At 42.2% G+C, this 25,785-nt stretch overlaps 1 protein-coding gene across 2 annotated transcripts in view; it reads left to right on the top strand.

The window, feature by feature from the left end:
- Positions 1–25,785, top strand: part of lrfn1 (leucine rich repeat and fibronectin type III domain containing 1) — a 393,123-nt gene that overhangs the window by 356,928 nt on the left and 10,410 nt on the right. For both annotated transcript variants that reach the window (XM_088345470.1, XM_088345471.1), the window contains exon 5: positions 23,964–25,359. In XM_088345470.1, coding sequence (XP_088201596.1) covers positions 23,984–25,359 — 1,376 coding nt within the window. In that variant the 5' untranslated portion in view covers positions 23,964–23,983. The remainder of the gene's footprint in view (positions 1–23,963; positions 25,360–25,785) is intronic.

Raw genomic sequence — 25,785 nt, 5'->3', positions numbered from 1 at the left:
GGTACAGGAGAGTTAGTAGGTGGATGCAGAGGGGGAGGAGACAGTGGTTTAAAATAGATACTGGTTTTTGAAACCTCTGCTTGCAAGACCCTAAAAGATGTCCTTGCTTTGGCACCCAATTGGCCTCGCCCCAAGTGTGTGACGGTTGCCACGGCGCTCAATTGGCCCCGCCCGTGTGGCGCCAGCTGCAGCTTGTTGACAGATTGGCTCCCTGTCAGTATTTAAACTCTGTCCTGTCAGTCCCCTTTTGTCGGTCCGTTGTGAATCTCCGTTTTTATACGGCAAGCCCTTTTTCTCCTGTTTTTTGCTCCTGTTTGTCTCCTGTTACGATCTCGACCACGTTTACTCTCCTCTCCTTTCGACTTGTTTCCGATCCCGATCACGTTTTTGCTCTTCCATCCTGGCTACTGACCCGTTTTTTCTCTTCCCGAAAGGTCGCTCTGAACGCGGAAGTGGGACTCCCGTGGCGAGCGTCAGGAACAGAAAACGGGTCAGTAGCCGGGACAGGAGAGCAAAAACGTAGTCAGGATCAAAAATGGGTCGAAGCAGGGGGACAGACGGGAGCAAAAAACAGATTGGAGTCAGGGTCGAGAAAAAGGCTTGTCTAGTGTAAACTGAAGTTTGCAGAAAGACTGACAACAGGTGACAGAAAAGAGTGGGTTTAAATAAGGGCAGAGAGCCAATCAGAGTCCGAGGCAGTTGGCGTCATAGGAGCAGGCACAGGTGCATCACATCGGTAATCGTGACAGTTTTATTTATTTAGACAAAAGAATTGTTTTGCAGTTAAGGTGCGCACAGGGTTGGGTAGGGTTACTTTAACTTGATTACTTTCAATTACTTTTGGATTACTCCAATACCAAATATGCTAATAAAAGACGAAAGAAACTAAATATGAATCAAATGACTAAATTTTGTGCAGGCTTGGGGAGTAACGGAATACATGGAACGGCAAAAATGATGTTGGCAAGCTGTTTGGATTTATTTTAATTTTGTTCCTGTCGCATTTGATGTTAGTTTTGCCGGAGATCAAAGAGATCAAAGCCGGGAGAGAAAGCTTACCACGTGTTGTGAGTCATCATTTTATTCATATTTAGTTTCTTTTGTCTTTTATTAGCATAGTTGTTTTTCGAGTAATCCAAAAGTAATTGAAAGTAATCAAGTTAAAGTAACCCTACCCAACCCTGTTTGCTGGAGATCAAAGATATCAAAGCCTGGAGAGAAAGCTTACCACGTGTTGTGAGTCATCATTTTATTTATATTTAGTTTCTTTTGTCTTTTATTAGCATATTTGTTTTTCGAGTAATCCAAAAGTAATTGAAAGTAATCAAGTTAAAGTAACCCTACCCAACCCTGTTTGCTGGAGATCAAAGAGATTAAAGCCAGGAGAGGAAGCTTACCACGTGTTGTGAGTCATCATTTTATTCATATTTAGTTTATTTTGTCTTTTATTAGCATATTTGGTATTGGAGTAATCCAAAAGTAATTGAAAGTAATCAAGTTAAAGTAACCCTACCCAACCCTGTTTGCAGGAGATCAAAGAGATCAAAGCCAGGAGAGAAAGCTTACCACGTGTTGTGAGTCATCATTTTATTCATATTTAGTTTCTTTTGTCTTTTATTAGCATATTTGTTTTTCGAGTAATCCAAAAGTAATTGAAAGTAATCAAGTTAAAGTAACCCTACCCAACCCTGTTTGCTGGAGATCAAAGTGATCAAAGCCAGGAGAGAAAGCTTACCACGTGTTGTGAGTCATCATTTTATTCATATTTAGTTTCTTTTGTCTTTTATTAGCATAGTTGTTTTTCGAGTAATCCAAAAGTAATTGAAAGTAATCCAGTTAAAGTAACCCTACCCAACCCTGTTTGCTGGAGATCAAAGAGATCAAAGCCAGGAGAGAAAGCTTACCACGTGTTGTGAGTCATCATTTTGTTCATATTTAGTTTCTTTTGTCTTTTATTAGCATATTTGGTATTGGAGTAATCCAAAAGTAATTGAAAGTAATCAAGTTAAAGTAACCCTACCCAACCCTGGACCGTGCGCATGCTCGAAAGCTCCGCTGGAAAAGCTCGTCCCTCACGATATTACAAAGCAAGCACGACGAGAAACGTGACATGGAGTACATAAATCTTCTCGTGCGGTTACTCAAATATTGCTTTACAGTCCAATCATTTCTCGTTCGAATGTACGGACAACAAAAAAGGACGCGAAAAGGCAAGAAAACGTAGAGTCCTGACAAACCGGGTTTGAAAAATGGCCGTTTTCGCAGCGCTGCTTGGGCGCATAACTCGGTCCAGAAATAGAGATGAGAGCCTCGTGTCATTCAACCCGCCTCTCCGTCCTTGTTAGCGGCTCCTGCTGTTATCGCGTTCCTCACTCTATTTTTTTTCCCCTCTTTTTTTTTCCCTCCCCCTCTCCAACCTCCCACTTTTCGGCGCCTGCAATTCTTTAGCAATTTCGCTCAAGGTGTCAGTGAGTCTCAGCTGCATTGTGCACGTAGCAGCATTGGAATATCAGGATATGACGGCTGCTATTAAAAGGCCGCCGCACGTGGAGAGTGTGGAAGGTGAAGAAAATACAGATTTTGGGGAAAAGGGCCGCTATAACTGCAACAAAGTCGGGTTGTTAAGTGGTTCTAGGTGGCAGAAAATGAAACTTGCTGTGGCTTGTTGCGATGCGTATAACCAGGGTTGGGTAGGGTTACTTTAACTGGATTACTTTCAATTACTTTTGGATTATTTGTCCCGTTTTTGCTCCCGTGTCTCCGGTTACGACCCGTTTTTGTTCCCGACCACGTCTGTTTTCTCGTCCCGACTTACGACCCAATTTTTATCCCGACCACGTCTGCTCTCCCGTCCTGGCTTACGACCCGTTTCTATCCCTGACCACGTTTTTGCTCTCCTGTCCCAGCAATCGACCTGTTTTCCCGTCCCTGACACTGCCATCTCCCGCTACGGAAGATCCACTTCGGATCATGATCCAATTACGAGAGCGTTTTTCTCTTTCCTCCAATAAAACTTGTGAGAAACGTAACGCAATTGGGTTCTGTTCCCGTTCTGGTCCTGACCAGGGTTGGGTAGGGTTACTTTAACTTGATTACTTTCAATTACTTTTGGATGACTCCAATACTAAATATGCTACTAAAAGACAAAATAAACTAAATATTAATAAAATGACTCAATTTTGTGCAGGCTTGGGGAGTAACGGATAGCAATTTCCATGCTCTCTTGGTATTTCTTGATAAACGCAGGCTTCATTTCCATGGTTATCATGTTTCTGATTTTCCATTCAGCATCAAGGCTTGGGATCCATAGGGGATAAATATAGTACAAATAATATAGTATTGTATTGCCATTTTCTTGGGTGTCTGTTGTCTGTGAGTGTCTGTCTTGCATTTCTGTTTGTTGTGAGTCTGATTTTCTCTGTGAGTCGATTTTTATTCTTTTTGTGTGTCTGTTTTCTTTAGTTGTAATGATTTTGGTTCTGGTCTGGGTATGGTCTTCTTGTCTTCTTTCTGGAGAGGCAAAAATGATTTATTTGCTTTAATAGCATTATTATTTCTATTAAAGGTCAGAGTGACCAGCAGTTTTTACAAAGGTGACAACATTCTGTGAATGATTATGAATGAATAGAGAAAGGCATTGTAGGAGGTAGTTCAGCCAACAGCATATCTGCATTTGTATGATGCTGTGACGCAAACTAACAGTAGACCAGCGTTTTATACAACAATGACGTATAGCAGACAGGCATCTAAGAATCTCGAAACAATACATTTTACAAGTTTGAGAATGTAAACGTTTTTTTTCAATGTTTTATAGAAGAGAAAATGCTGTAAATAGGGCTTAAAAATATCAAATTCACGCCATATCCAGGGTTGGGTAGGGTTACTTTAACTGGATTACTTTCAATTACTTTTGGATTACTCCAATACCAAATATGCTAATAAAAGACAAAAGAAACTAAATATGAATACAATGATGACTCACAACACGTGGTAAGCTTTCTCTGCTGGATTTGATCTCTTTGATTTCCGGCAAAACTAACATAAAATGCGACAGAAACAAAATGAAAATAAATCCAAACAGCTTGCCAACATCATTTTTGCCGTTCCATGTATTCAGTTACTCCCCAAGCCTGCACAAAATTTAGTCATTTTATTCATATTTAGTTTCTTTTGTCTTTTATTAGAATATTTGGTATTGGAGTCATCCAAAAGTAATTGAAAGTAATACAGTTAAAGTAACCCTACCCAACCCTGACTGCTTCACTAGGCCTACTCGCAACAGAGGGCCGCCTACAACACTCTCAATCGCTGGATACAGGAAGCAACGGAAGAAGTGAGCTTCAGTGATGTGTGGACAAATATCTGATCAAAGCAACTTTGGCTATCTGATGGTGATTAAGAGCGGCATTAGCTCAGGAGGTAGAGCGCTTGTCTTGGGATCAAGCGATCGCAGGTTCAATTCCCGCCTCCTCTGTGTTATATGTCGAAGTGTCCTTGGGCAAGACACAATCCCAATCAGCAGGTTGGCGCCTTGCGTGGCTGCACGGCCGCTATTGGTGTGTGTGTGTGTGTGTGTGTGTGTGTGTGTGTGTGTGTGTGTGTGTGTGTGTGTGAATGGGTAAGTGTGAACATTGTAAAGCACTTTGGGAAGTCTTCATTGACTAGAAAAGCCGGCAAATCAACCTGAAATGCATGTCTTTGGAATGTAGGAGTAAACCACGCAAGCACTGGGAGAACATACAAACTCCGCACAGGAAGCCCTGTAGCTGGATTTAAACCCACACAGGAGGTTCCCAAGACCTTAGAACTGTGCCGCGCACGCGCTAACCACTGCCCCGCCCTGCTGCCCTCTTTCTTTTGTCTTATTCCTTTTCTTTCTCTTTCTCTTTCTTTTTCTTGCTTTTTCTCTCTCCCTTTGTCTTTCTTTTTATCACTTTCTTTATCGCTTCCTGTTTTTTTTTTCAGCAACATTTTTGTATGAAACAAAAGATTTGTGTCAGTGACACATTCCAAGGCACCAAATTGCTCGTAGTGTTTATGTTAAGGTTTTATCAAGATGAATAACATTAGCTAACGATTTATCACTCGATAAAACGTGCTAATGCTAATTGCGCAACCTTCAGATCCTGTTGCCATGAGACTCCTTTAAATCGCGTTCGCATACCCGAGCCAGCTCGTTAGCATGCAAATCGACACACAATTCAAGCTTGATTACTCATCGCGTAGAGAGATTCGAAAATGACTGAGGAGACAGGTGACTTTCTCGAGTGATCAACCTGCGTCAAATGAGATGCCATCGTTCTAATTCATTTACTTCACATTTGCATATTCAAACCAGCGGTAGCTCCTTGATTAGTTTTCCATTTTCTATCGGTCTTGACCTCATTTGCGTTGTGGGTGGGCTACTGGTAGGTAACTTTCTAGGAAAGTACTTAAATGTAAATGTTCTGCTTTTCAAGTCAATGAAGACCTCCCAAAGCACTTTACAATGTGCTTCACACCATTCACACACACACTCACACACCAATAGGGAGTCATCCATGCAAGGCGCCTACCTGCTCATCAAGATTTTAAGGTTTTGACCAGCCACAATTGTCTCATCTCATCTCATTAGCTGCACCGCTTATCCTTAGTAGGGTCGCGGGGGTGTTGGAGCCCATCCCAGCAATCATCGGGCCGTGGGCAGGGGACACCCTGAACTGGTTGCCATTCAATCGCAGGGCACACAGGGACAGACAACTCGCTCGCTCATTCACACCTAGGGACAAATTGGACCGGCCAATCCACCTGAAATGCATGTCTTTAGAATGTGGGAGGAAACCGGAGTGCCCGGAGGAAACCCACGCAAGCACGGGGAGAACATACAAACTCCGCACAGTAAGTCCGGTAGGTGGATTTGAACCCACACAGTAGGTTCCCAAGACCTTAGAAATGTGCCGCACACGCGCTAACCACTGCGCCGCCGTGCTGCCCCGCCACAATTGTTAATGTTCGAAATCTAAAAGCGCCGACCAATCAGAGTCAAGTTTTCATAATAGCACAAGCCAATGAACGCAATTCAAAATTTGCAAGCGCCACGGTATGCCACACCCACCGTGTGAGCTCATTGAGTGTCATGGCGGACTCCGTAAACATAGTCCCAGAGTCAACAAACGAGAAGGAAACGAAGAAGGGCGCGATATCACTTGTTTGGACCTTTTTTGGTTTTGACGAAGCGGATTTATTTTCATTTTGTTTTATGTCGCATTTTATGTTAGTTTTGCCGGAGATCAAAAAGATCAAAGCCAGGAGAGAAAGCTTACCACGTGTTGTGAGTCATCATTTTATTCATATTTAGTTTATTTTGTCTTTTATTAGCATATTTGGTATTGGAGTCATCCGAAAGTAATTGAAAGTAATCAAGTTAAAGTAACCCTACCCAACCCTGATCGTCACGTTGTGTGAAGTACTCCCTAAAAATGCGGTGTTAGTATTTCAACCACATTCAAATCTTTATTGAGATGATTTGAAATTCACATGAAACTAAAACAATGAGGTATGCTCTGTTGTATTAAAAAGTAGCATAACAGAGGAAAATGCCCAATAATTTTCCTGAAAATCTGTGCTGTGTTAACAAACTGTTTTCGATAGAATACATAAACAAATAAAAACATATGTTATTGTAATCTCTTGTTTACAAACTCACTAAAATTAACAATTATAGATAGAAGAAAACAATATTTTAGTTTAAGAATATCATAGCGTTTAGGGCCTATTAAAAAGGTATTCATTTTGCTTTTGTTGTTCAAGAAAAGTTGCGTCAGTAGGTTTTTAATTTAGATTAGGTTAGTTGCTTCACTGCACAACATGTAACTTTGTCAAGAACCGAAACAGGATCAGGACCCAAATGCGTGACGTTCCTCACACAAGCTTTAATTTTACGGGAAATGAGGAGTCATGCACGTTAGGCAGCGGTCTGGCGTGGAAAGACAGGAAGCCAGAGACCGACGACATCGATAGCCATTGCCCGAGCAGACATCGGACGGATGGGTTCGATACTGGACAGGACAGGACAGAGAGGATTGACAATAAACAGGATATCGAAATTAAACGGGACAAACTAGATGGGAACAAAACTGGAAACAGATATTAAACAGGACAAAATAAACGGGAACAATACAGGACAGGAAATACCAACAGGAAACAGGACCGAGTCAGAACCCACATCTTGCGGGGCAGAGGTTTGTTGACAGGCTGACAAAGGAAGAGTGAGTACGCTGAGCTGAAATAGACGGAAAGCCAATCCGTCATCAAGCTGCAGCTGGCGCCAAACGGGCGGGTCCAATTGGGCGCCATGGCAACCGTGCAAACTTAGGCTCGACAATACTACGTAAACTCCAAAATGCTATTACTAGAGCTAATAAAATACTGTAAATATCGGGTTGGGAACGTTTTTAACCCAAAGAGCCTTTTAAAAAATATATATATTGTTTTTGGGAGAGAGTCACACCATATATTTTAAGACAAAATTAAAAAAACTGCCAAAACAGCTCTCCAGACAAAAGCTAGATATTCAGCACATTTTCTTCACTGTGTGACGTTTGATGGTTTCATGAAATCTATGAAATAATCATAATAATAATGCCAGAACCTGTGTCCCATATGAATATACCACTTAAAATTCAACCCCCTCCCGCAGTTACTTAAGAGTGTTGATGCTCATTTTGTCTGTCATTTTTGTCCTTAATAATAGTTTAAAATCAAGGTGCAAGCAAAGTTCTTTTGTAAAAATGTCACAAAATACTGCAAACGAAGATACCAACATATTGACCTTCAATGCAGAGGGGAAAGAGCGCATTCAGAGGTGCTCGGTTTGATTCCAGCTACCAGCCTCTTTGGCTTGAATTAGCATGGTTTCCCCATGCTTGAGTGGGCCTTTTCAGGCACTCTAGTTTCCTCCCACCTACCAAAAATATGCATGGCGGATTGATTGGCGATTCAAAATGTCCCCGTTACCTTTGTGAAGACAAGCATTTGGAAGTTAAATTGATCAAATGAATGTGAACGTTGACTGTTGTATTGCTAAATTCCCCAAAATTCTGACACAAGAGTATCGGACAAGAATTAATCTGAGAAAAGTTCTTTTGAAAATAACTATTAGTATGCCAGTGTTATCATTCATTTGTGCCAGAAGCATATTTTTAATCTCTGGTCAGCTATTTGTAGAACAGACCTGTGGATTACTCCTATTGTCCTGAGGGACTAACGAGTACCTGCAGGCTCGATGTTTTATGTTGTTGTTAGAAGAATGCACATTAGTCAACATGAGAAAGACATTCATGCTAGGGTTAGCATTAAATACCGCTCATCTCCTACCCCCTCCTGTGCATTGCTCCTATGTAACTGCTCCAACCCTCTGCTCTCTCCTCAGCTTTTCCATTTGGCTTCCCGTTGAATTGTAAATGCACAGTTTGAGCAGTTATCCGACTGTTAATTGGTCTATTCCAGAGATGAACAATATTCAAGCCAAATTGGTAAATGGTCTGCATTTATATAGCGCTTTTCAAGTCAATCAAGACCTCCTAAAGCGCTTTCCAATGTGCTTTACACTTACCCATTCACACACACACACACTCACACACCCATAGAGGCCATGCAGCTATGCAAGGCGCCGACCTGCTTATTGGGGGCATTAGGGATTCAGTGTCTTGCCCAAGGATACTTCGACATATAACACGTAGGAGCCGGGAATCGAACCTGCGATCTCTTGATCCCAAGACGGGCGCTCTGACTCCTGATCTAATACAGTAGAAGTTGCGGATACGGCGTCTCCACCTCGAGAAATTTTCACTGTACATTGTGAAACAAATTTACAAAATATTTTCCCCGCTATACAATATCAACAACAAATTGATTTAGACTCCAAAAGGTAAACAGACTGAGGGACGCCACACCTGTTAAATAATCAGAGGTGGGGTATTTTAGGACTGTGCCTACAGCAGAAACGGTCTTTTTGGTGTTCCCCCGTATATGTCTCTTTTTTTTTAATATGTTTTAGGAATAAAAAAACCTCTGTTAAAGCGTTAATTGTCTGTAATTATCAATATCTTCGCTACTCATTACACTGCTTCCAGGGTTGGGTAGGGTTACTTTAACTTGATTACTTTCAATTACTTTTGGATTACTCCAATACCAAATATGCTAATAAAAGACAAAAGAAACTAAATATGAATAAAATGATGACTCACAACACGTGGTAAGCTTTCTCTCCTGGCTTTGATCTCTTTGATCTCCGGCAAAACTAACATAAAATGCGACAGAAATGAAAATAAATCCAAACAGCTTCTCAACATCATTTTTGCTGTTCCATGTGTTCCGTTACTCCCCAAGCCTGCACAAAATTTAGTAATTTTATTCATATTTAGTTTCTTCTTTTAGTTTTCTTTTATTAGCATACTTGGTATTGGAGTAATCCAAAAGTAATTGAAAGTAATCAAGTTAAAGTAACCCTACTCGCAACAGAGGGCCGCCTACAACACTCTCAATCGCTGGATACAGGAAGCAACGGTGATGTGTGGACAAATATCTGATCAAAGCAACTTTGGCTATCTGATGTGACTAAGAGCGGCATTAGCTCAGGAGGTAGAGCGCTCGTCTTGGGATCAAGAGATCGCAGGTTCGATTCCCGGCTCCTCTGTGTTATATGTCGAAGTGTCCTTGGGCAAGACACTGAATCCCCAATGCCCCCAATAAGCAGGTTGGCGCCTTGCATGGCTGCACGGCCGCTATTGGTGTGTGAGTGTGTGTGAATGGGTAAGTGTGAACATGGGAAGTCTTCATTGACTAGAAAAGCGCTATATATATATATATGCAGACCATTTACCATACTGAAATCATTCCCAGAGGATTGATACTGCGCGATACCCTACATAATAGTGTTTTAAAATAAAAAAATTAAAAAGTATTTTGACGTTTTGGCGCTCAGGGACAATACCTCTGAAAACGAATGTATACGTTATGACATTGAATGAATTAAGGGCAAAACACGCGCCTCGCCTGGCCTCATGGGCCAATATAACTAAACTTTTCAGGCGGGTAACACACAAGCCATGAAACATTTGCAGTTATACAGTCTAACTGATCTCTGCCTTCTTTCTATTCCTCTCATGCACGTCGTGAACATTTTCAATATTGCCGGATGTCACCCCAGTTCAAGCTCAGCCACAGTTGGAAATGTGACATTGAGAACTTTATGGAGGTGTAATATAGCCCTCCCGCAGACAAACAACGGAAAAGCTCTTGGCCGGCATGTGACACTGTCAGCATAAATCGCAATTAGATGGGGAGGATGCTGAACTGTGATCCGCCCTGGCGTGGCCCCCTCCCCGTCAGCACGGAGGCCCTAATTGTTGACAGCTCGATCGGCGTCTGGCAACCCGGATGGCCCCGACTCGTTTCTGTCCACGGTTCGTTAAAAGGAGGGCGGGAGAAAGGCGGACTAACATGGAAGGGGCGGTTTATTTTGGATGGACAAATAGAAAGGTGCGGCATGCGTTTGCATTAGCATTTATCCGTGAGACACTTAAACCTTGCTTACTCGTGCAATTATGTCCTCTTCCCGACACCAGACGGACATTATTGAAAAAAATGTCCATATTTAAATGCAAGCCTGTTGTTTTCCCATTTGAATACCCTAAAACCAATATTTGATATCAGTCCAAGCCTTAGGGTTAGGGTTACAGTATTGTATAGTGATGGGGATTCCGGCTCTATTTAGAAAACCGACTCATTCGACTCTTTCGGCTCCAAAGCGTCTATTTCAGGGATGGGAAGATTAGCCGATTTGCATCTATTCACTCTCATTCGCATGTGCAATATACAGACGCTGCCCGACTTACGAACAAAGTTCTGGACAAAGTTCGTAAGTTGAATTTGTTTGTAAGTTGCCTCGTTGCTATATTTTGTTTGGAATGTATGTTTGAAGTTCATACAAGTATGTTTAAGGCTTGTATAAGTAACCTGTATTATTTGTACTAAAAATAAACATTTCATAAAATGATATGCTCTATAAAGATAAATAAAGTTGAGTTTAACTTACTTTTGGAAGATGGGCTTCAAGAATTAGGCTACTTCATCCTCCGTAGTGAAAAGTGGGTGAAAAATAACAACCCAACCATTTTCTCAACCGCTTCCTTATTCCACTTTCATTTCTAATGAAACAGCTCGCCCCTCTTCCTTACAATTTACACCAACCATATTGATGCACGAGATATTCAACAATAAAAATGTCAAAGTTCTTAGCACGCTGGAGATACAGTATAGTATGTTTACACATGAACTAGGAAGAGGAAGCCTGATTTCTTCTTTGGGGTGGATGCTCTCACAGCGCCACACGCCAGTAGCGGCGGAAAGAACCACTACAGTAATGTCCTCTACTCTGAAAAACAGGATGAATGGTGTTATTTCAAACCGTACAGTCAAAATGTCATTAGGTGGGGACGCCATATCCCGGTTTTCTAGGTCATGCAAAAAGATTCACCCCCTTTTCTCAGTTTGGACAATTCCCGGAACGAACGTAGAACCTTTTGTTTTCACCGTATATTTTCTTAAATATGATTCCTTTTAATCCTCCGTGAAACTCTCTCCTCCTCATCGGTTGCCCTGATTGATTTGCTCCATCTTTGAAGCGTCAGTCGGATCGACGGCACGTCTTCTGCCTCCGCTTCGCTTTTTCGCTTCGGTGATGTTTTAAAAATGAATGCACGAGCACAAAAGACTCCGATAACAAGACGCCCGAGCGTGTATCATCTGACACGGAACGCGTGTTTGCTGCCAGCGTCTTTAAAGAGCGTAAACATTTCCTAGCGGCTATACGAAAACGCATACGGTAGTACACACGCAGGTACAGTTCATTTATCCTTCTTTGTTTCCCACTTTGGGTGCACTTATCGCTCGCATGTGTGGGTGGCCAGGTTGGATTGGGATCAGACGCGAAAAGCTTGGTACGAAATTCCAGCTGCATGCATGCATGCATGCATAATGAGTGCACAAGGGTGTGTGCAGTGCAATAAAATCTTCCCATAGGATACAATAGAAATAGAACCAATCTGTTACCGGCAACCAGTCGGCAGCATAAAACTTTTAACAGTACAGGCAGGCAATGTTTAAAGTGTCGTTTTGACGCGCAGGCACGCACTATAAAACAACAGTTGGTGTAAAACATTAACACATTACATGCATATAATTAACAAGCTATTTATGCGTTTTATATCTGTAAAGTTGGCCGTTTTGGATATGTGCATTTCTCAGAATTCAATGCAATGATAATAATTTGTTTTTATATTCCTAAATATAAAAACAATCTGGGCAGCACGGCGGCGCAGTGGTTAGCGCATGTGCGGCACAGTTCATGTCATGGGAAGCTCCTGCGTGGGTTCAAATCCAGCTCCAGACTTCCTGTGCGGAGTTTGTACGTTCTCCCCGTGCTTGCGTGGGTTTCCTCCGGGCACTCCGGTTTCCTCCCACGTTCCAAAAACATGCATTTCAGGTGAATTGGCCGGTCCAAATTGTCCCTAGGTGTGAATGAGCGAGTGAGTTGTCTGTCCCTGTGTGCCCTGCGATTGGCTGGCAACCAGTTCAGGGTGTCCCCTGCCCACTGCCCGATGATTGCTGGGATGGGCTCCAGCACCCCCGCGACCCTACTGAGGATAAGCGGTGCAGCTGATTAGATGTGATAAAAACAATCTATCTCACACACACACACACATAAAGTAACGTTTATCAATCTTATATTCTTTTATTGTGAAGTCGTGCTCATGTGTGTGTGTTCCTTTTCCTGTTTTCACTGACGAATAATAAACCATGCCTACGGAGTGGTAGTTCTGTTCTCAGAGAGACACAGCCGCGTGAGCATGGGCAGCAGCTACCACGAAGTAGTTTTATAACTCAATATCTGTTTTTATTTGAGTAATACAGCCACCAAAGAGTTTTTATAATGATTAACTTTAACAATATCTATCTTTAAACATTTCTGTGCAATTAATTGTTGTGCAAAAATGAATATCATACCTGTCAAGCTCCACGGCTCCATGCCCTTACAAACATTCATATTTTCCCTTACAAAATACAAAATAATCTTACACCATTTTTTTTTCAAACGTGTTTATTTATGTAGTTTAACATGTTATATTGTACATGTGTTTCGTTATATCATATATATTGTTAATTAACATTGTGTTGTGAGATACTGAGTTGCTCGAGATTAATGAGATTTATTATTTTTTTAAAAAGTTAAAAAATTAAGTAACTTGGACATTTACTGTAGAAGGAAAAAATACATGCAAATATGATTAAGTAGAATAATACATTTTCTTGTTCAAATTACTAATTCATTTTCTGCATTAAATTATTGTTAGTAATATACTGATTAAAGAGATAACCACAAATCTGTCTTTTTTTCATTTTCTCCTTTTATACTTCCTTTTTTTCTCAACTTCTTTATACAACATAATAATTCGTAATATAATGCATCAAAGCAAGTGAGCCGTTTGAGAGCCGGCTCTCTTTAATGAGTTGAGCCGAAAAAGCCGGTTCTGAGCTACTGCCGCCCCAATTAAATGATTTGCATTTATATAGCACTTTTCAAGTCAAGACTTCCCAAAGCGCTTTACAATGTGCTCCACATTTCCCAATAGCAGCCTTGCAGCCATGTAAGGTGCTAACCTGCTTTTTGTGGGTATCAGGGGTTCAGTGTCTTACCCAAGGACACTTCAACATGTAACACGGACGAACCGGGATTCGAACTGGGATCCCTTGATCCCAAGACGAGCGCTCTACCTCCTGAGCTACTTATGACTTAATAAATTATAAACATATACAAACCTGGCTAAATACAGGCAGTGGCATACTTCAATTCCAATATTAAAACAATGTATATAATACTGAATGCTCGCTCAGCTTGACACGGGCTGCCCAAAAGCTGAAATCCGGTAAAAAGCTTTGCCAAATTTTTCTCCCAAATTTTGGTCAAAAGTCACGTTAATGGATGGCATTCGAAAGCAGAGACTAAAAAATCACTCACACGCGTTCTTTGTCATTGTGAGATAAAGGCTTTCGATATACTTGCAAGAAGCAATGACTCATTCCCTCGCACGAATGGCACTTAAGGAACAAAGCTTTATAGACTGATGAGGTTGCCCTCCACGAAATTGATGGAATGTATAAAGTATCATGAAAGGAACGATCTGCTTATGATCCGAAACACACAAGCTCATCTGTGAAGCACTGTGCAGGTAATGTCACGGCTCGGACTTGCATCGTTGCCTCCGGAATGGACTTTCTACTCTTTACTGATGTGACTCATGATGTTGCAGCCGAATGGATAAAGAAGTCTATGGCATTAGTTTTGGGAGATTTTTACACAATGTTACCTCACCAATGTTTTATTAATTAGTTCTGCTGATTTTTGCATACATTGCAGAGTTTCTGCGTTACTTTAAGAGTGCCAGTACACTTAAACCACTTATTGACCAGGCTTCTGCTTCCTAGCCACTGATTAGAGAAATCCAAATGAATAGTTTACGTGACTGGTTTACGAACGAATAATGCTTTTAGCAATGTTGTTTGCTAGCTATCCGATCAGGATCCAGCACAGGGAAATAGTGTATATCTAAAGTAATCGGATGAAGCTTAAAAGGACAAAAAGACAATGACCCAATACATCGAAGCAGAAAAGTAAAAGGTCCAACTCAAGGACTTCAGGAAATATTTAAACTCCTTAGCGTAGTGGTCAGCAACCATATTTATTTCCAGGGTTGGGTAGGGTTACTTTAACTTGATTACTTTCAATTACTTTTGGATTACTCCAATACCAAATATGCTAATAAAAGACAAAAGAAACTAAATATGAAGAAAATGATGACTCACAACACGTGGTAAGCTTTCTCTCCTGGCTTTGATCTCTATGATCTCCGGCAAAACTAACATAAAATGCAAAAGAAACAAAATGAAAATAAATCCAAACAGCTTGCCAATATCATTTTTGCCGTTCCATGTATTACTCCCCAAGCCTGCACAACATTTAGTAATTTTATTCATATTTTCATATTTTCTTTTGTCTTTTATTAGCATACTTGGTATTGGAGTCATCCAAAAGTAATTGAAAGTAATTCATTTAAAGTAACCCAACCCTGTTTATTTGGGTTAGAATCTAATTTGGTGGTTACCGATTCAGCCAGCGAGCGGTGCTCAGTTTCCCACCCGAATTATTTACCAAAATGGCCTCTTTTGTCTCTAGTATCAAGAAGGAAGCAATCTTCACAACATATCGTATTTTTAGCTTTAAATTATCCATTTTGTAGTTCATTGATATTGATCGATCAGTCCAAAAGAAAAATAATATAGACACATGAATGATGCAAACGTGGTTTGATTCTAACAAACTACTATTTATTTACATCGCAAGGAAAATCAAATAAAACAGACAGAACATAAGACATTGTTGACAAGAGGTGTTATATTATAATCTGTCGTTTCAGTTACACGTGAAACATATTACTAGAATAGCTTTCTTCCACCTTCGATGCTGTCCCAATCAGATGCAGAGGTTCTAATTCATGCTTTTATTACTTCTCGGCTTGATTACTGCAATGTATTGCTTTCTGGTCTACCGGTGTGACTTGATTTGACTTGACGAGGAACACGCACATTTCTAACCAACAACGGAAACCAACTGTGATGGAAGAGGAAAGGGGGGACGAGGAGGAGAGAACTTTTGTAGTGACTGGAAGTACTGATCAATAAACCTGATTTTAAGGTAATCAACTCTTTTAAATCATCAGAAATTATTTCATAGCATATCAAAATAAAACATTCATGCAATGCAACAAAACGTTTTATTATTCTTCGTTATTCTTTGTTGAATTACTTTTGGGACGTACAAAGCATCACGTGGAGGGGCTGTAGAGACCGCATGGTCCACGGAAAAAAAGACAGATTTTTATCCTCTTTTGGGAGACTGATCTTGCGGACTGGGAGGTACCGGATCCACGGGCGATCCAGGCCTTCTGATTGACGTGAGGAAGGCCTCCTCGCCAAGGGGCCTCCTCTGGGTTTTGGCCTTCTTTGTCCCCGAGGTCCGAGGAGCGGCAACCCAGATCACAGTGGTGAGAGCGCCAAATCCTAATTACTATTTTTACTCACATGCCATGTTGTACATCTTTGTAATAGAGTATTATGGGGAAGAGTTCAGTTAAATCAACATTATACAATGTTGTACTGTAAGTACAAATCGTGTGATAATGAGATAAAATTAAATGTTTTGTGTTATCCAGATCCAAATTGCTGTCATGACTACACAGTGGATGTAGACGTATTATTATTATTGTTATCATACTAATATAATCATTACTAATATTAATATTGGTCCGGGCTACAAGAATCTTGTCAGACATTAAATCAGTCTGCGCTACAGAAAAGGTTGCGGACCCATTCCTTGGAGGTAAAACCGCTAAAAACAAAATAAGAACTGAAAGTCACAAGCACATTCCGGGCAAAGCTTTGACAGAAGACTGTTAACAGAGTAAAATGTTCTTTAAAACAATGAACGACAAAAAAATAATGCAGCGGTATGAATAGTAGGCCTAATAAAAATCAAAAATGGCGGCGCCCCTGTTCGGCTGCGGCTACATCGGCTCGCTACAGTTTTTTACACTTCGGCCATAAGACCCAGTCTTCGACTCAGTTTTGACGGCGCACAAAGTCGGCTCAAACTGCATACGATCGCAGTTTTTTATGCTGGATATGCGATCATCCAGACATCAAGCGCTCGGTGCTACGACCACTCGGGAGTGTTTATTAGCCACGGACTGCTATGTCAATAAGACCCAGCGGCCTACAAAGCAGCGAAGCAGAGTGGCAAGAGAGCGGCGTGACCGGACGAGGAAGCGAGGTTGTCGGGCCGGGCTAACCGCTAGGCTAAAGGCTAAACCCTTCAAAACGCCTCTCCCATCCATTTTCCTCTCCTACGTTCGCTCTCTGGACCATTTACAACTGGAAGTAACATCGAACCGCGAGATGACGAACTGCTGCGCTAAAATTCTGACGAAGACATGGTTAATCTTATCTATCCCGGCTGACGCTCAAGGAAACTGTGCGGGTCAGATGTATCGACGTTTCGTTCTGTATACACGTGTACACGAATGACAATAAAGTAAATCTGAATCTGAATACAAAAAAAAACTGTATCCAGGTTGCTGAAATAAGCACGGTGCGCTCCTAACGTCGCGTGTAAACATGCTTCATTGAAGTGATGATGGCTCAAACTGGCAGCGCTCCAAGTAATCCAACCCTTCGTGAGCAAACAGCAGCAGCGGCAGATGTCAGACGAAGCTCTGTGGATTTGGTGAGCCTGTTTGTTGGCTCAGGGATGCGCGTCGCACTTCCATGAAAAATATATATATATATATATATATATATATCGTGCTCACCTTTAAGGCGTTTACGCATATTCCGGGCCGTGATTGTGTACCAGGTTGGATGGCAAAAGCGGCGGAAAATGCGCTCAGCAGAGGGTGCAGATGGGACCGAAGGCAATCGAGAGTTTTATTTTTGCAGTGGAGTCTTAAAGTTTGAGCTTTGCAAAAGTTGCACCAGGTGGAGGTTTCTCAACTTGTATGGCGAGCACATTTTCATCAGTAAAAAGGCTAAATTGTGGAAATTTGAAGGCCTGCCTCAACTGAGATAAAAGAATGGATGTCACTCAACTTCTTGCGCCTCTGAAAAGACCGAAATGTTCGTTATTAGTCCATCTATATGCCGTGACTTGTTGTCAAAAACGGCTCTGAACATTGACAAATGTAATATCACCCAGAGTGACTCTGTTAAAAATGTAGGTGTCATACTTGACCCGATCTGTCCTTTTAAACACACGTGAAGAATATTACGAGAACAGCTTTTTTCCATCTTTGCAACATTGCTAAAATTCGCCCTATACTGTCTCAGTCGGATGCGGAGATTATAATTCATGCGTTTGTTACCTCCCGTCTCGATGACTGTAATGCACTACTCTCCGGTCTCTCGAAGTCCAAAATCAAGAGCCTTCATCTGGTACAAAATGCTGCAGCGAGGCTTTTAACTAAGAGAAGAATGTCTGATCACATTACCCCGATTTTAGCTAACCTGCATTGACTCCCTTTTAGCTTAAGATGTGATTTCAAGGTTCTGTTGGTAGTATACAAAATCATGCAAGGACTTGCTCCCTCATATCTTTCAGATTTAATTTCCCCCTATGTTCCGGTCCGGAGCCTTCGCTCTGAAAACGCTGGACTATTAGTGATCCCAAGATCCGCAGGTCCGAGAGCGTTCTCCATTCGGGCCTCGGTGCTGTGGAATGCTCTTCCCCCTGAGATCCGATCCGCAACCTCAGTGGAAATGTTTAAATCTCAGCTTAAAACACACTTCTATTCTATAGCGTATGAATAACCTATATTTTATGTTGACAATATCTGTGTATTATTTGCCCTCATGTAGGTTTTAGATCAGGGGATGGTGTCATAATAGTCTGTAGTAGGGAAAAGGTAACTTATGGTTTGCTTTGAGTTCACGTGTTGTAGTTACCTGAAAACGCAAGGTTCTACATCACATACTATGGCTGTGTATGCTTGCAATTTTACATTTTACGTTTATTAGATTCTCCTATTTTGTCCTTTAGACAATTTTGTTGCGTTATTGAAGATACTGCCGCAAATAGATACTTTAGACTTCATGGATATGTCATTAATGCATTCTGAGGTGGGGATTACAAAAAATTGCCGTATAGAGGGGAACCGAATCATTTGGTAATTATCTAATTATACTACTATTTGAACGCTTTTCATTCTTGCATTTTTGTGAATTTCCCTGCGGGGATGAATAAAGTATCTATCTATCTATCCATCTATCTTTCTATTGACTGATCTATCTATCTATCTATCTTTCTATTGACTTGATGCAATAAAAGTACGGTAATATGCAATGTAGGGGGTGTGGTTTAGTGTGGGCCTTTACTCCGCCGGGTGGAGTTAAAGAGCCTCATGGCATGAGGAAGAAAAGATCTCTTCAGTCTGTCCGTGGTACAAGACAGTGACAGCAGTCTGTCGCTGAAGCTGCTCTTCTGTCTGGTTATAATGCTGTGTAGTGGATGTGATGAATTGTCCATGAGCTTTTTCAGTGCCCGTCTCTCAGCTACTGTTGTCAGCCTTCGAGCTCTGTGCCCACAACAGAGCTCGCTTTCCTCGCCAGTTTATTGAGACGAGAGGCATCCTTCTTCATGACGCTGCCTCCCCAACACGCTGCCGCATAGAAGAGGGCGCTTGCCACAACTGTCTCATAGAATATTTTCAGGAGCTTTTTGCAGATGTTGAAGGAGGCCAGCCTTCAGAGGAAGTAAAGTCGGCTTTGACCTTTCCTACATAGAGCTTCTGTGTTGGCAGTCCAGTCCAGTTTGTTGTCCAGCTGCACACCCAGGTATTTGTAGGTCTGGACAAATTCTACACCTTCTCCTTTGATGGTTACAGGAACCGGGTGAGTTTTAGTTCTCCTGAAGTCCACCACCATCTCCCTGGTCTTGGTGGTGTTCAGGTGCAGGTGGTTTGCGTCGCTCCATCGGACAAAGTCCTGAATCAAATTCCTGTACTCCTCCTCCTGCCCACTTCTGACAGATCCCACGATCGCATTGTCATCAGCAAACTTTTGCACGTGGCAGGACTCAGAGTTGTACTGAAAGTCCGATGTATACAGAGTGAATAGGAACGGAGAGAGCACGGTCCCCTGCGGAGATCCTGTGCTGCTAACCACAGTGTCCGATGTACAGCCCCCCTGTTTCACATACTGGGGTCTGCCTGTCAGGTAGTTTTAAAAAGATTTCCTCTTACCTAGAAAATAACGAGATAATAGAACATCCTAACAAATATTATATACATTCATAACCACATACTTCTTTTGTAATTTGATTTGAAGGCCCCAGAGATACATGGGTAATTACATTACACCCCTACAAAATTACTCCTCCCCCCTATGTTATTTGTTTTTTGATCCTTTTAAATTGTGTACGCCGTATATGTGACACCTATAAATATCTATGGTCATAAATTTGGATAGAAATATAGCCAATTTGATGTAGTGTGGATTGCAATTTTGACCACAAGAGGGAGTATGTTGCCAGTGTTTGGTGATGACGTCAAGCCACATTACCCTGGGTACAACTGTCATGGAACAGGAGACTCGAAAAACTATTTAGTACCAGTAGCTAGCCGAGGAGAGCTGGGACCATGTAGTGGAAACGAGGCATTACGATTGAGGTGAGGTCAAGACCTCTCTGAGTTACGTATAAAGTTTTTACATCCTGTTGAATAATTATAATACAGCCGGAAAAAAAGCGCAAGACGAGACTAATTTGCTTGCAAACCTACACATCTGCTTCACTTTGCCACTTTGATGTTAAGACGGAGGCTCGGCATCGTCCTAATTGAATTCAAAGACCTACATTCGACACTCGGAGTTGCCTTGGCAACAAAGCCCCTCATCACACCCCCTTTCCTTGCCTTCCCTCCCAGAAATCATAGAAGATCAATAGAATATCTTCAACGACGAGGCAGAAAACACTCAAGCCGAAATGCTCGGTGGGAGAAAGCGCCGGTTTTGTGGCCGCCTGAATAGTCACGGCGTGAATGCTAACGCGGCTCAGCAAGGTCAGCCCTGAGAGTTTTTTTCTAAAGACCTTAAAAAAAAAAAATTCTCCCTCCCGCTTCCTAATTGAGGATATTCGAAGAAGTAATTTCCGACAACTGCTGCGCTTTGGTGCATAAATAAATCCTCTCGAGGGATTTGGAAATGTTCTCACGACATGTAGCACCTCGTGTGTTCGTGCCAGTGCACTTGATTTGACCTCTCAATCCGACTTGCGACCAAAAGTGGATATTTTCCTTTCAATTACCCATTCAGAATCAATTCATATACAGTGGAACCTCGGTTCTCGACCATAATCCGTTCCAGAACCCTGTCCGAGAACCGATTTGTTCAGTCACCGAAATCGATTTTCCCATTAAAAATAATGTAAATCGTTTTAATCCGTTCCAACACCCTGGATGTTTACAGGAATGTTTAACGTAAACATGAAGCTAACCCAGGCTAATCGTACGTTCGCGTTAACGTAATCTTCCGTACGAAAGATTACGCTAACATGAACGTGTAAAAATTAAAAAATCAGGTCGTTTACGAGTCATTTAGCACCACAAGTGGCTAGCGCTTCATTGGAAAGGGGGCTCCGGTCCAACACCCTAAATTTTGGGCTCAGTTCTAACACCCTGAATGTTTACTTCGAATCATAAAGCTTATCGTAATCTTCTGTACGAAAGATTACGCTAACACGAACGTGTAAAAAAAAAAGATGAAGAAAAGAATTATGAATAGGATTTCTTACTAATGTGGTGGTCAGCAGAAGGCTAAAAATGTTAATATTATGCGACAAAATATATCAGGAAAAAAAAATGGATATCTTGTGAAAGAATTGTAAGAACAAACGACGTTTGTAGGCCGTACAACCTTTGCAATAGTACATTCGTCAATTCATTCAAAAGAGAAAAATAATTTTGCATTGCCGGAAACCCAGCAAAATGTAACTTGATGTGACATTTTGGACATGTTTGATAATGAATTATCTTGCCACACTTGGGATTATGGTTGCTCACTGTTGTTTCAAGCGTTGCTCACCGAAAATTAGAGGGAACATTGCCATTAATGATTATACACCATTGTAGTCAAATAGTTTACTCAGTCTTATGATAAAGTGTTCTAATATTTTTCTCTAACGTCAGAATAAATTAGCCTTGGCTGATATTCTATGGCTGCCGGCGTCTTTTTAATTGACATGTTCCAACGGACATTTTCAGATACAGGTAGTCCAAACAGGGCAGCTGGGAGTGTGTTAAGGTCCTCCCTTTGGTCAACAAATGGAAAGTCACTTTTCATCCCATCATTTGATTGATGCTAACGCAGGCTCCTCATTCCCAATGAAGCTTACGGCATTTGCCGCTAAGGCGGATGCCAAGGCCCGGCCGAGAATTGCTGGCAACAGCCTCCGTGTTCATCTGCCATCGGGGCCTCTCGTGTTTGCTCCTGCCCAGGATCACATTTTTCGCCTGTCACCACAGGCGGGTTCTCCCTGAGACGAAAATCAATAGCTCTAAATAGAAATCAGAGCATCAGAGCTTCCTCAAAAAATAGAAGCCATCTGGTAGAAGCAGCCGACGGAGGCCGTCCAAAAACACCACAGCGCTTTGTTACCCGGATTTGCATAAACATTGTAAGTCTTCATCTTTGTTAACTAGATCCACACAACTGGTACCTGCAAACCAACCCTTCTGTCACCCAGAAAATATCTAGTGGATTAAATTAACCAAGGGGGGCCAAGGCAGCGCAGTGGGTAGCATGTCCGTGGCACAGTTCTGGGTTAATGGGTTCAAATCCAGCTACCAGCTTTCCTGTGCGGAGTTTTCATGTTCTCTTCGTGCTTAGGCAGGCGAAGCAGTGGTTAGCGCGTGTGCAGCACAGTTCTGAGGTCATGAGATCGAACCTCCTGTATGGAGGTTGCATGTTCTCCCTGTGCTTGCGTGGGTTTCCTCCGGGCACTCCTGTTTCCTTTCACATTCCAAAAACATGCATATATAGTGAGTGAGTTGCCTGTTTCTGTGTGCCCTGCAACTGGCTGGCAACCAGTTCAGGGTGTCCCCTGCCCACTGCTCCAGCACCTCCTGTGACCCTACTGAGGTTAAGGGGTCCAGATAATGGATAATTTCACCAAACGTTAACACCTATCAGGATTCTTATTTCTTATTTGAGAGCTGTGTCCTCTCTTGTTTGCCTTTCAAGCTCGAAGTCCTCTGATATCTACTCTCCTAATCATTAGTGTCTACTGAACTATAAACTTATCAATAACCCAATTCGTCACTCCCAAAGTCTCTATACTGCTGTTTACCCTTATTAATCACTATACTACCCGTGAATAATTTACTTGTTATGCTCTGCGGGTGGAACCATTATGCAGAAAAGCACGAACCAAGGCAAGCATGCTTAAAAAAGCAGGACGTTTCATAAGAAACAGTACTAAAATCTCAAAACCTCTCACAAAATGTCTGACCCGTAAACAAAAAATAAAATCTAGGCCTGACCTAACAATGGTAATGATTCTTAAGCACTTCCCAATAACATTTGGGTTAAAAAATAACTCAAATTGGGTCAAAATTGGACCAACTGGATACTTTGGTTGATTTCACCCAACGTCCTCTGTTGATTTCAAGAAACAACCACCGCAAAAATTGTCATGTTTTGTATTTTTTTGCCTTGATTTTTGTTTAAAATAATAACCCCCAAAATTGGTTAGTTTATACTGAACAGTCTGGGTCATTTTGTTCAGAACAACACAAAACATCCCAGAAAAAAACGTTGGTTTAGTCCAATATTTGACCAAGTGTTGTTCATTTACTGGCAAAAAAAGAACTGAGAAGGTTCTTAATAGGTGGTGGGGGGGAAGGGTGTGCCAGATCCTGATATTACGTTTCATTTTGCAATCTTGTTTTGCTGAATTTCTCAGAAGATTCAGGAGTGTGAAAATTCCATAACCTTTATTTATTTGCTCTGCTGTGGAGTGTGTAAAAGAGAATATTCTTATATGATAAAAATGTACAAGATATTCTGACTAAGAGCTGTGTACTTTGTGGTCATTCCGTAAATTATATGCTTCCGAAACAAAAGCAGGATCATTTGCCTTAAAAGCCTCTGTAGATATGTTTTATGATGCATCCTTTCATCATAGTAGGTGTCATTATGTCCAAAAAGCTTATTCCATTTTGCATTGATACCTTACTTCTATTTTGGGCTTTGGTTTCAGAAGCAGGAGAATGACGCTGTCTATTCAACCTTTTTGATTCCCTGTTTTTCTCTGTGTACAGGAACAGGAACGTGACTGAGAATGGAGCGCCTGATCTTGTGCGTGCTGCTGTGCGGTGCCCTTGTCAAGGGCAACAGTTGCCCTGGCCGTTGCATTTGCCAGCACCTGTCGCCAACCCTGACGCTCCTTTGCGCCAAGACCGGCCTCCTCTTCGTGCCGCCTACCATCGACCGTAAGACGGTTGAGCTGCGGCTCACCGATAACTTCATCACCATCATTCGCAGGAAGGACTTCTTCAACATGACCAGCCTGGTGCATCTCACCTTGTCACGCAACACCATCAGCCAGATTAACCCCCAGGCCTTTTTAGGCCTCCGATCGCTGCGAGCGCTGCACATGGACGGAAACCGACTCAGTGCTATTAGGAGTGACCATTTTAAAGGTCTGAACAACCTACGGCATCTCATCCTGGGGAACAATCAGATCCACCAAGTTGCGGCAACATCTTTCGATGAGTTTGTCTCCACCATTGAGGACTTGGATCTATCCAACAACAACCTGCGGACCTTGCCTTGGGAAGCCATAGCGCGGATGACTAACATCAACACGCTTACACTAGACCACAATCTGATTGACCACATCGGAGCAGGTACCTTCACTCTGCTTACCAAGCTGGTTCGTTTGGATATGACGTCCAATCGGCTGCAGAAGCTGCCACCAGACAGCCTGTTCCAGCACGCTCAGGTGCTGGCCGACACAAAGGGCTCCAGTTCGGCCACCCTGGCCGTCAGTTTCGGTGGAAACCCGCTTCACTGCAACTGCGAGCTGCTGTGGCTCCGCCGGCTGACCCGCGAGGATGACTTGGAAACGTGTGCCTCGCCAGAACACCTCATGGACAAGTACTTCTGGTCCATACAAGAAGAGGAGTTTATCTGTGAGCCGCCGTTGATTACCAAACACCTTACAACCAAGCCCCACGTAATGGAAGGGCAGGGGGTCACTCTCAAGTGCAAGGCGGTGGGCGATCCCGATCCAGAAATCCACTGGCGTTCGCCAGACGGCAAGCTGGTGCACAACAGCTCCCGCACTATTCTGTACGAAAACGGCACCCTTGATATTCTGATCACGACCCTGAAAGACAGCGGGGCGTTCAACTGTGTGGCCTCTAACGCCGCAGGTATTGCTACGGCCGCCGTGGAGATCAACATGATCCCCCTGCCACTCTTCGTGAATAACACGGGCCACATGCGCGAAGACCCGGGTCTGTCCGACATCACCACTTCGTCCAAATCTGGCAACGACACCAAGGGCTACGACAAGCAGGGCAGGAGGGTGGTTGTCACTGAGCTGACCTCGTCCTCGGCTGTGATCCGATGGCCGTCGGAACGTCACATCCCAGGCACACGAATGTACCAGATCCAGTACAACAGCACAGCCGATGACACGCTTGTGTACAGGTTAGTAGAGGGCCGACAGATATGCGCTAAAATCTGCTGGGACAAAAAAATCCCAGTAGAATCCAGTTGTGTCACCTTTGCATTTAAAATACAGTCGACCCCCAGCATACGACATGAGGTGGGGATTGCAAAGTGAAATTGCTGTATAGTGGGGGATGGAATCAATTTCAGTGGATTAATAGTAAAACTGATTTTTAAAATCCCACTTGCGAGGATTTTTGTGCCCTCAGAAGACTTTGTTGCATCAATCACCCTTTATTCTTAGTAATCATCTCAACCTCTTCATTTTTCTTGATAATCATGAGCTTTGTCTCCATAGATATCATGTTTTTGCTTCCCCCTTTAGCATCACTGAAAGCCTTAAATCATAGCATATACAGTACAATAATTCAGTATGATATACCTGCAAAGTCTTTACGAAGCAAT

Source organism: Urocampus carinirostris, chromosome 10 (genome assembly GCF_059441175.1).
Source record: "Urocampus carinirostris isolate Australia breed hairy pipefish chromosome 10, RoL_Ucar_1.0, whole genome shotgun sequence".
In the NCBI taxonomy this organism is placed as follows: Eukaryota; Metazoa; Chordata; class Actinopteri; order Syngnathiformes; family Syngnathidae; genus Urocampus; species Urocampus carinirostris.
This window is presented reverse-complemented; position numbering and strand designations above follow the sequence as displayed.